The sequence below is a fragment of the Oncorhynchus nerka genome, linkage group LG11, assembly GCF_034236695.1.
Source record: "Oncorhynchus nerka isolate Pitt River linkage group LG11, Oner_Uvic_2.0, whole genome shotgun sequence".
Lineage (NCBI taxonomy): Eukaryota > Metazoa > Chordata > Actinopteri > Salmoniformes > Salmonidae > Oncorhynchus > Oncorhynchus nerka.
This window is the reverse complement of record NC_088406.1, coordinates 8,543,902-8,555,882: the sequence shown is the minus strand read 5'-3', so window position 1 is coordinate 8,555,882 and position 11,981 is coordinate 8,543,902. Positions and strand designations below refer to the sequence as shown.

General features: G+C 44.8%; 1 protein-coding gene across 4 annotated transcripts in view; it reads left to right on the top strand.

Moving 5' to 3' along the window:
* Window positions 1-11,670, top strand: part of LOC115123366 (ubiquitin carboxyl-terminal hydrolase 32-like) — a 190,728-nt gene extending 179,058 nt beyond the window's left edge. For 3 of the 4 annotated variants that reach the window (XM_065024186.1, XM_065024185.1, XM_065024187.1), the window contains 2 exons: window positions 4,030-4,122; window positions 4,273-11,670. In XM_065024186.1, the coding sequence (XP_064880258.1) occupies window positions 4,030-4,122; window positions 4,273-4,446 (267 nt within the window). In that variant the 3' untranslated portion in view covers window positions 4,447-11,670. The remainder of the gene's footprint in view (window positions 1-4,029; window positions 4,123-4,272) is intronic. The other variant, XR_010465019.1, reaches the window with a different exon arrangement.
* Window positions 11,671-11,981: the final 311 nt, after the last annotated feature.

Genomic DNA, 11,981 nt, shown 5'->3' with positions numbered 1-11,981 from the left:
TAGTTTTATATAGATATAGTTAGATATTTTGGGTTCCGAATGACTCTAGAACACATATGTCAGAGTCAAGGCCCGCGGGCCACATCCGGCCCGCAAGAAGGTTTTTTACGGCCCCTGGGATGATCTTGATTTATTATTAGAACCGGCCCGCAGCAAGCCGGCAGCCCGCAGATCTTTTACACGCACCAATACTACATTTCCCACAATGCAAAGGTGACGCACCGAGCAGTAGGCTGCTTCATTTCAATATTTATTGGCACAGCAGTCGTCAGCATCACAGTAAAATTAACTTTCAGATACCCATCAAAAATGGCAAAACGGAAGGTGGATACTGAGAACCGGGGGTTTCAAACAAGGTGGGAGTCGGAGTATATGTTCACGAAGGTAGCTGGAAAACCTGTGTGTCTTCTGTGTGGAGAAAGTGTGGCGGTACTGAAAGAGTATAATCTGAGACGACATTATGAAACGAAACACGCGGACAAAAACAAGAATATGGACATGGAACAAAGGCTACAAAAGGCAGAGGAATTAAAACGAGGCCTCAAATCTCGACAGGCTCTGTTCAAAAAAGCCAAATCACAAGGCCAGGCTGCTGTCAAGGCCAGTTTTATTTTGGCAGAAGAGATCGCTAAATCAGCCCGGCCATTTACGGAGGGGGATTTCATCAAAAACTGCATGATTAAAGTTTGTGACGAAGTTTGCCCAGAAAAAAGGCAACTCTTTTTAAATGTGAGTCTGAGCAGAAACACCATTGCCGAGAGAGTAGACCAGTTGTCCATCAATCTAAAAGAGCAGCTTGTGAAAAAGGGAAAAGATTTTATTGCATATTCCTTGGCTGTGGATGAGAGCACCGACATTTCTGACATTGCCCAGTTGTCAATTTTCATCCGCGGAGTGGACTCCAACCTAAGCGTGACAGAGGAGTTTTTGGCTTTACGTCCTATGCATGGCACAACTACGGGGCATGATTTGTATGAAGAGGTGTCAAGATGTGTAAATGAGATGGAGCTGCCTTGGGAAAAACTCGTGGGTTTGACAACCGACGGAGCACCTGCGATGTGTGGACACAGGAGCGGACTGGTGGCGAAGATACGGGAAAAGATGCAAGAGGAAAACGCGACAGGTGAGCTGACAGCTTATCATTGTATCATACACCAGGAAGCGTTGTGCGGTAAAGCCTTGAAAATGGAGCATGTAATGAGCATCATCACGCGCACAGTTAACTTTATCAGAGCCAAAGGTTTGAATCACCGCCAGTTCAAGGCATTTCTGACGGAGTTAGAAACGGAGCATGGTGATTTGCCTTATCACACAGAGGTGCGATGGCTAAGCCAGGGAAAGGTGCTTCAAAGATGTTTCGAGCTTCGTGAGGAGATTTGTCTGTTCTTGGACAGCAAAGGGAAAGACACAACACAACTCCGAGACGAAATGTTTCTGTGTGAAATGGCTTTTCTGTGTGACATTACGAGTCATCTGAATGCAATAAACTTGCAGCTGCAGGGTCGGGATCGTGTCATCTCTGATATGTACAGTACAGTGAAGGCATTTAAAACCAAACTGACTCTGTGGGAGACGCAGATGCGGAAAGAAAATTTGAGCCACTTTCCCAGCTGCCAGACCATGAAAGAGAAGCTCTCTACCAGTGCGTTCCCGAGCACACAGTTGGCTGATAAAATAGGTATGCTTGCCGCTGACTTTCGACGCCGATTTGCTGACTTTGAAGCACAAAAAGCAGGTTGGAACTGCTCGGTAACCCATTTGCTGTTGACGTGGAAAGCTCACCACCAAACCTCCAAATGGAGTTGATTGACCTCCAATGCAATGATGCACTGAGGGCAAAATATGCGGCAGTGGGTGCTGCGGAGTTCGCCCGTTTCCTCCCGGCACAATGCCCCAGCTGCGCATCCAGGCTGCTCAAACGTTGTCTATGTTTGGCAGCACATACCTGTGTGAACAACTGTTTTCTTTGATGAACCTGAACAAAACATCACACAGAAGTCGACTTACTGCTGAACACCTCCACTCAATTCTGAGGATTTCTTCAGCTCAGAGCCTTACCCCGAACATTGATGAACTTGTGGAAAAGATGGGACACCACCAAGTATCACCCTCAACCTCAAACAAGTGAACATTACTGTGCAATCACATATTTAGAGTTTTTACTCAGTTCAAGTTTAAAAGTTAAAATTTAATATTTGTTTTCACTGCATGTTACTTCTCCTTAAACAAAGTGTTGTTTTTGATTAATAGATTTTTGCACTTTATTTTTTTGTATTTCAATCCAATTATATTTTAAAAATATTTCAGTTGAGTGGATGATAGAAAATTGCTATTATTGTTTTTTCTTTGAAGTAAATTTAGCCCACTTTTGCTAAAATAGAAAATATAGTCTACTGATGGTGCCTTGAATACCGGTTTCTTTCATTTAATGTTCATGTTATGGGGATATTTATATAAAGGAAATTTGTCTTTTGTGTCTGTTGAAAATTAAAGATTACTGACAGAGCCATAAGAAAATATTGCTTTATTTATCTGATCATATTGTAATATATTTGTTAGGTTTTCAGTAGGTTCAATTAGGTTCACTAGACTATATGCGTCATTTAAAAAATTTTCAATGAACATTCGAACAGTCCGGCCCTCGTCTTGTAGCTGATTTTTTTATTTGGCCCTCCGTCCATTTGACTTTGACACCCCTGCTCTAGAAGGTTGGTGTAGATTAGAAAGCCTCTCTGTCCCAAATGGCACCCTATTCCCTATATAGTACACTACTTTTGACCAGGGCTGGCACCCTATTCCCTATATAGTACACTACTTTTGACCAGGGCTAGCACCCTATTCCCTATATAGTACACTACTTTTTACCAGGGCTGGCACCCTATTCCCTATATAGTACACTACTTTTGACCAGGGCTAGCACCCTATTCCCTATATAGTACACTACTTTTGACCAGGGCTGGCACCCTATTCCCTATATAGTACACTACTTTTGACCAGGGCTAGCACCCTATTCCCTATATAGTACACTACTTTTGACCAGGGCTAGCACCCTATTCCCTATATAGTACACTACTTTTGACCAGGGCTGGCACCCTATTCCCTATATAGTACACTACTTTTGACCAGGGCTAGCACCCTATTCCCTATATAGTACACTACTTTTTACCAGGGCTGGCACCCTATTCCCTATATAGTACACTACTTTTGACCAGGGCTAGCACCCTATTCCCTATATAGTACACTACTTTTGACCAGGGCTAGCACCCTATTCCCTATATAGTACACTACTTTTGACCAGGGCTAGCACCCTATTCCCTATATAGTACACTACTTTTGACCAGGGCTGGCACCCTATTCCCTATATAGTACACTACTTTTGACCAGGGCTAGCACCCTATTCCCTATATAGTACACTACTTTTGACCAGGGCTGGCACCCTATTCCCTATATAGTACACTACTTTTGACCAGGGCTAGCACCCTATTCCCTATATAGTACACTACTTTTGACCAGGGCTAGCACCCTATTCCCTATATAGTACACTACTTTTGACCAGGGCTAGCACCCTATTCCCTATATAGTACACTACTTTTTACCAGGGCTGGCACCCTATTCCCTATATAGTACACTACTTTTGACCAGGGCTAGCACCCTATTCCCTATATAGTACACTACTTTTGACCAGGGCTAGCACCTATTCCCTATATAGTACACTACTTTTGACCAGGGCTGGCACCCTATTCCCTATATAGTACACTACTTTTGACCAGGGCTAGCACCCTATTCCCTATATAGTACACTACTTTTGACCAGGGCTAGCACCCTATTCCCTATATAGTACACTACTTTTGACCAGGGCTGGCACCCTATTCCCTATATAGTACACTACTTTTGACCAGGGCTGGCACCCTATTCCCTATATAGTACACTACTTTTGACCAGGGCTGGCACCCTATTCCCTATATAGTACACTACTTTTGCGCATGGCCCATATTGTGTTATTTAATAGGTGGTTCTCTCTCTCCACAGTGCCATTCAGGTATCATGGGAGGAGGACATTATGTGACCTATGCCAAAAACCCCAACAACAAATGGTACTGTTACAACGACAGCAGCTGTAAGGTAAGAACACACACACACACAAACACACACACACACACACACACACTCATCCTCTACTGATAGTCAATATAATCTAGCAAACCAATTAGTCACTTTAAAGACTAGACTATCTCTTTTCAAGTGCGTACTTGTTTGCCGTGTCCTCCCTAGGAAGTGCACTCGGAGGAGATGGACACGGACTCTGCCTACATCCTGTTCTATGAGCAGCAGGCGGTGGACTACTCTCAGTTCCTGCCAAAGACTGACGGCAAGAAGATGGCCGACACCACTAGCATGGACGAGGACTTTGAGTCTGACTACAAGAAGTACTGTGTCCTGCAGTGATCAGGATAACACCCTCGACCCACCCACCTACCCCCCTCAACACTCTGCCTGTGACTCTGAACCCACCCACCTATCCCCCTCAACACTGCCTGTGACTCTGAACCGACCCACCTACCCCTCAACACTCTGCCTGTGACTCTGAACCCACCCACCTACCCCCCTCAACACTGCCTGTGACTCTGAACCGACCCACCTACCCCTCAACACTCTGCCTGTGACTCTGAACCCACCCACCTACCCCCCAACACTCTGCCTGTGACTCTGAACTGACCCACCCCCTCAACACTCTGCCTGTGACTCTGAACTGACCCACCCCCTAAACACTCTGCCTGTGACTCTGAACCGACCCACCTACCTACCCCTCAACACTCTGCCTGTGACTCTGAACTGACCCACCTACCCCCTCAACACTCTGCCTGTGACTCTGAACCCACCCACCTACCCCCTCAACACTCTGCCTGTGACTCTGAACCGACCCACCTACCCCCTCAACACTCTGCCTGTGACTCTGAACCGACCCACCTACCCCCTCAACACTCTGCCTGTGACTCTGAACCGACCCACCTACCCCCTCAACACTCTGCCTGTGACTCTGAACCGACCCACCTACCCCCTCAACACTCTGCCTGTGACTCTGAACCGACCCACCTACCCCCCTCAACACTCTGCCTGTGACTCTGAACCGACCCACTCAGCCCCTCAACACTCAGCCTGTGACTCTGAACCGACCCACTCAGCCTGTGACTCTGAACTGACCCACTCAGCCTGTGACTCTGAACCGACCCACTCAGCCTGTGACTCTGAACCGACCCACTCAGCCTGTGACTCTGAACCGACCCACCTACCCCTCAACACTCTGCCTGTGACTCTGAACCGACCCACTCAGCCCCTCAACACTCAGCCTGTGACTCTGAACCGACCCACTCAGCCTGTGACTCTGAACCGACCCACTCAGCCGTACACGTGATGGAAAGGAAATTACACAGCGCTTCTTCTTCAAGCCAGTCACTGGTCGCCAAGAAACACAAAATGGTCATCGCAAACTGAACCACTTGTTTTCGAATATCGGCGGATACCCCCCTTTGTTGTTTTGAAAGGTTGCCATGGGAACAACATTAAGCCCCCCCCCCCCCTGTATGTGTGGTGGATTACCATCACATAAACTGAGATTGCTTTCCTGTTGTGCATTTTCCTCCCCTGCAGCCATCAAAATATGTTCACACACCTACATAATGTCTGTATAACTCTATACAGTAACGGTGGGATAAAGATGACTGTGTTGTTTTTATATTGGTATGGGTTCTTATGTTCCTTCTTCAGTAGCGATACTGTCAGTACAAAAACCAACTCGTATTGCTACCTCCACTGTCGCTTGCATTTCATTGGCCAATTGGAACAGTAAAAATTAACCTCACACACTTCCTATGTTGATGTCCACACACACACACACACACACGATCTCCCTTTTATGAAGGAAAGATTCCACAAAATCGAGGTGTTTGACCTAAATTTGGCCCCGTTGCCAAGCAACTGCCAAAACAACAATGTGCAATTGCTGATCAATGTACCCATAACAATTGAATGAGTTTAGGGGGTGTTCATTGTAAGTTGTTTTAACTCACAAGCTTGAGTTTAAATCTGAGTTATGTTTTGGACAGGTGCCATAGAGGATGTTTCAAAGAATCATATATATATATCATTTTTGTTTTGTTTTCTCTTTCTCCAAATACTTATTTTATAGAGATGTATTTTTATTGTATTTTTTTTAATGAACAATTTGGTTCATTTAAAGGTTGATGTCGTCTCCACTGTTTGTCTACAGTACGTTGTAGGGAGCTAGTCTGATACTGTAAATGAATAGGGTACATCCCAGATGGCACCCTAATTCCCTAGTGCACTACTTGTGACCTGGGCCCATAGGGAATAGGGTACATCCCAGATGGCACCCTAATTCCCTAGTGCACTACTTGTGACCTGGGCCCATAGGGAATAGGGTACATCCCAGATGGCACCCTAATTCCCTAGTGCACTACTTGTGACCTGGGCCCATAGGGAATAGGGTACATCCCAGATGGCACCCTAATTCCCTAGTGCACTACTTGTGACCTGGGCCCATAGGGAATAGGGTACATCCCAGATGGCACCCTAATTCCCTAGTGCACTACTTGTGACCTGGGCCCATAGGGAATAGGGTACATCCCAGATGGCACCCTATTCCCTAGTGCACTACTTGTGACCTGGGCCCATAGGGAATAGGGTGCCATTTGGGATGCAAGCTAGGACTGCCTGTCAAATTACCATGTTGTATCTAGTCCTCACCTCACAGCTCCACTCTCTCATCAATACCATGTTGTATCTAGTCCTCACAGCTCCACTCTCTCAACAATACCATGTTGTATCTAGTCCTCACCTCACAGCTCCACTCTCTCAACAATACCATGTTGTATCTAGTCCTCACCTCACAGCTCCACTCTCTCAACAATACCATGTTGTATCTAGTCCTCACCTCACAGCTCCACTCTCTCAACAATACCATGTTGTATCTAGTCCTCACCTCACAGCTCCACTCTCTCATCAATACCATGTTGTATCTAGTCCTCACCTCACAGCTCCACTCTCTCAACAATACCATGTTGTATCTAGTCCTCACCTCACAGCTCCACTCTCTCAACAATACCATGTTGTATCTAGTCCTCACCTCACAGCTCCACTCTCTCAACAATACCATGTTGTATCTAGTCCTCACCTCACAGCTCCACTCTCTCAACAATACCATGTTGTCTCTAGTCCTCACAGCTCCACTCTCTCAACAATACCATGTTGTATCTAGTCCTCACAGCTCCACTCTCTCAACAATACCATGTTGTAGCTAGTCCTCACAGCTCCACTCTCTCAACAATACCATGTTGTATCTAGTTGTATCTAGTCCTCACAGCTCCACTCTCTCAACAATACCATGTTGTCTCTAGTCCTCACAGCTCCACTCTCTCAACAATACCATGTTGTATCTAGTCCTCACAGCTCCACTTTCTCAACAATACCATGTTGTATCTAGTCCTCACCTCACAGCTCCACTCTCTCAACAATACCATGTTGTATCTAGTCCTCACCTCACAGCTCCACTCTCTCAACAATACCATGTTGTCTCTAGTCCTCACAGCTCCACTCTCTCAACAATACCATGTTGTATCTAGTCCTCACAGCTCCACTCTCTCAACAATACCATGTTGTCTCTAGTCCTCACAGCTCCACTCTCTCAACAATACCATGTTGTCTCTAGTCCTCACAGCTCCACTCTCTCAACAATACCATGTTGTATCTAGTCCTCACAGCTCCACTCTCTCAACAGTACCATGTTGTTATCATTTCCATCAGCTGCTAGATAAAATAATCTGTGGTAAATCACTACTTAAATTGCGCTGTCATAAGTATGATATAATATGTCATAACACACTATGATGGTTAGTGATTACCCACGTTTCATAGCAGGTATGTTGACCGGCGTTATGGCGTCTTTTTACCAACACTAGGAAGACTACGGTGGTGCACGTGAAGTATCAACCATTGCTTGATCTGTTTGTGACTGGCAGACTGAGACTGGCAGACTGAGACTGGCAGACAGAGACTGGCAGACAGAGACTGGCAGACTGAGACTGGCAGACTGAGACTGGCAGACTGAGACTGGCAGACTGAGACTGGCAGACAGAGAAGCTAACCAAATGTCTGCTTCTCTGTCTGCCATACGTGTGTTTCCATGTCGATATGGCAGAGATGTGACATAGTCAAGCCAAAGTGTTACATAGATTCTACTGGCCAATCAAAGGCTCACATTTTTAGTGCTCTGAGAAAGATTAAACCTGATTGGGGGCGGTTGTCACTAGTTACCACAGCCACAAAGTCAAAATTGGCTATCTTGTACAAATTCATGAATACAAAAAAAATGTGCTTTTTATTTTAAGGTTTAGGCATAAAGTTAGCAGTGTGGTGAGGTTTAAAAACAGATTTTTAAGAAGAGAAGTTTTAGAAATCGATGTAGTTTAGCCATAATTATGACATTGTGGCTGTGGTAACTAGTGATGACCGATTTGGGCAGAAAGACGACATTATCAGGAGATTTTAGTTCAGTGGACTGTCAGAGGAGACGTTGCCCTTTTTGTTCCAATACTTGAGAAATGCATCCTTCCTTACATTCCTTGAAGTAATCACAGAGCTGAAGTGGTTGGGTTGGGGAAAGTACCATGGTGGTAATCTCAATTATAGCTATCCAATAACTTATAGATATGTGATTACCTTAAGGAAGGAAGGACTCATTTCTAAAGCATTCAAACAGGCCCAGTGTACTGGAAGAACGCACCTGAACCACTTTTTATTTTATTTCACCTTAACTTTAAAGTCATTTGATATATATATATTTTTTTTTTTTTTGTCTGATTTTTAGTAGCAGCTCTTCTGTAGAGCGGCCATCTTTTTACGTTACCTTTTGTGAACAGATGCCTGTTCCTTCCCTGGAAAACGATACAATACTCGACGGGTCTCATTATTTATGATTTCTAAACGTTCTCTTATGTAGTGAGGTTGTCCTCCAAGCAAGTTCCAGATTCATTCAAGAGAATGCTAGGTGAATGCTAGGTGAATGCTGGGTGCATGCTAGGTGAATGCTAGGTGAATGCTGGGTGAATGCTAGGTGAATGCCGGGTGAATGTTGGGTGAATGCTGGGTGAATGCTAGGTGAATGTTGGGTGAATGCTAGGTGAATGTTGGGTGAATGCTGGGTGAATGCTAGGTGAATGCTAGGTGAATACCGGGTGAATGCTAGGTGAATGCCAGGTGAATGCTAGGTGAATGCCAGGTGAATGCCAGATGAATGCTAGGTGAATGCCAGGTGAATGCTAGGTGAATGCCAGGTGAATGCTAGGTGAATGCCAGGTGAATGCTAGGTGAATGCTAGGTGAATGCTAGGTGATTTTAAAGCCTCTGACCCCCTTCGAAAGTTGTTGCTGCTATATTTTATTGGGGGGGGGATTATATGATCATCATGGATGCGCTGGATAACATTTCTGTCATTGAATGAAATGTTTTTTTCCTTGTCAGAAAATGTATTGTGAGATTAATGCATATTGAATTACTTAACGTTCTTTTGTCTTTTTTATATTCCCCCCACCCCACACAACTGTAAAACGATGTCTAACTATTGAATGTTATAGGACATTTGATCCAATATTTTAAATACACTCTACATGACCAAAAGTATGTGGACACCTCCTGGTCGAAAATCCCATTTCAAAATCACGGGCATTAATATGGAGTTGGTCCCGCCTTTTGCTGCTATAACAGCCTCCAGCCTTCTGGGAAGGCTTTCCACTAGATGTTGGAACATTGCTGCTGGGAATTGCTTCCATTCTTCCACAAGAGCATTAGTGAGGTCAGGTACTGATGTTGGGCGATTAGGCCTGGCTCGCAGTCGGCGATCCAAATCATCCCAAAGGTGTTCGATGGGGTTGAGGTCAGGGCTCTGTGCAGGCCAGTGAAGTTCTTCCACACCGATCTCGACAAACCATTTCTGTATGGACCTTGCTTTGTGAACGGGGGCATTGTCATGCTGAAACAGGAAAAGGCTTTCCCCAAACTGTTGCCACAAAGTTGGAAGCACAGAATCATCTAGAATGTCATTGTATGCTGTAGCGTTAAGATTGCCCTTCACTAGAACTAAGGGGCCCGAACCATGAAAAACAGCCCCAGACCATTATTCCTTCTCCACCAAACATGGAATCTGCCAAACCCAAATTCGTCCAACGTCCACCACTCCAGCCGACGCTTGTCATTGCGCATTGTGATCTAAGGCTTGTGTGCGGCTGCTCGGCCATGGAAACCCATTTCACGAAGCTCCCGACGAACAGTTCTTGTGCTGACATTGCTTCAAGAGGCAGTTTGGAACTCGGTAGTGAGGGTTGTGTGATCTACCACTTCGCGGGCGAGCCGTTTGTTGCTCCTAGACGTTTCTACTTCACAGTAACAGCACGTACAGTTAACCGGGGAAGCTCTAGCAGGGCAGAAATTTAACGAGTTGACTTGTTGGAAAGGTGACATCTTATGACTGTGCCACATTTGAAAGTCACTGAGCTCTTCAAGTAAGGCCATTCTACTGCCAATGTTTGTCTATGGAGTTTGCATGGCTGTGTTGCTCGATTTTTATACACCCGTCAGCAACAGGTGTGACCGAAATGGCAGAATCCACTCATTTGAAAGGGTGTCCATACTTTTGTATATACCGTGTTACATCACTTCATTCCAATAGAACAGTCCCATGTTCCAATGTTTACACTAGCATACAGTAGCACTTAGAATGCCTGCCCAATACATTGCTTTATACTAAGTAGTGGGTTAGTGTGGATATCCGAACCGTACATATCCCAAGTCAAACAAAGCGGCTTTCTACATTTTGCTTGAGCAGAGTCCCAAATGGCATCCCCATATACCCTTTGGAGTGCCCTAGTGGCTCTGAACCCTCTGCTGTATGGGCTAGATGTGCCCTGCACTGAGACAGGAAATTAGGACTTTTGCGTCACAAACAGCACCCTATCCACCTATGTCGTGCCCTACTTTTGACTAGGGCTCTGGTCAAAAGGAGTGCTCCATGTAGGGAATAGGGTGGAATTTTATACTTTGCAATTTACCACATCTTCAGCACTCTTTACCAGCAGCAAGCACACAGATGCCGTCCTGGAACCCACGGCCCTACTGGTTCACTTCAGATCCAGTCAGCTACATTTTGTTCTGATTCCAGGCTAGCCAGAAGACATATTTATCTTTTAAAACACTCCTATGAGCATTTCAATCCTGTGAAGCCCAAGGCTAATTTATTAACTGACCAGTGTACACCCCTTCCCTCTGTGGCAGGATGGTATGACCCGTTGGCAGATAGTGCAGTCTACTACTGAATTTTTTTTTTTTTTTTTTGATGGATCGGAAAGAGATGTAATACATTGAAATTATCTTTTTATTTTGTAAAAAAGTGTTTAAAGAATTAAAATGATATTGCACTGACATTGAAAATGTACATAAAGTGTTTTGTAAAATAAGCCATTAAAACAGATGTATTTGAATATGAACTGTAAAAAAAACAAAATACAAAAAAATACTGTAGTTGTATATGGTGTGATGAAACTGTTGATCTGTAACTAATATCCAAGCAACACATTCAATACAACAGATGCAATTAAGGCATTCAGTTGATGGGTTGGTTTTCTTGTGTGTGCTTGCAGTTGTCTGACGTGTGTGTGTGTGTGCGTGTGTCACTTTCTGCCGAACAGACTAGCAGCTGTGGTGGTCGGAACAGAACAGTTACTTCCCCGAAACAAAGACTCACAGCGTGTTGTTATTTATGCCTGACCCTAAAAAAACGACAGACATCGTTTATGTCCTAAATGGCAACCTATTCCTTACATAGAGCCCTATGAGCCCTGGGCAAAAGTAGTGCACTGTATAGTAAATAGGGTGCCATTTGGGACGAAGACGGGACCGAAGTTTGTCTGCTT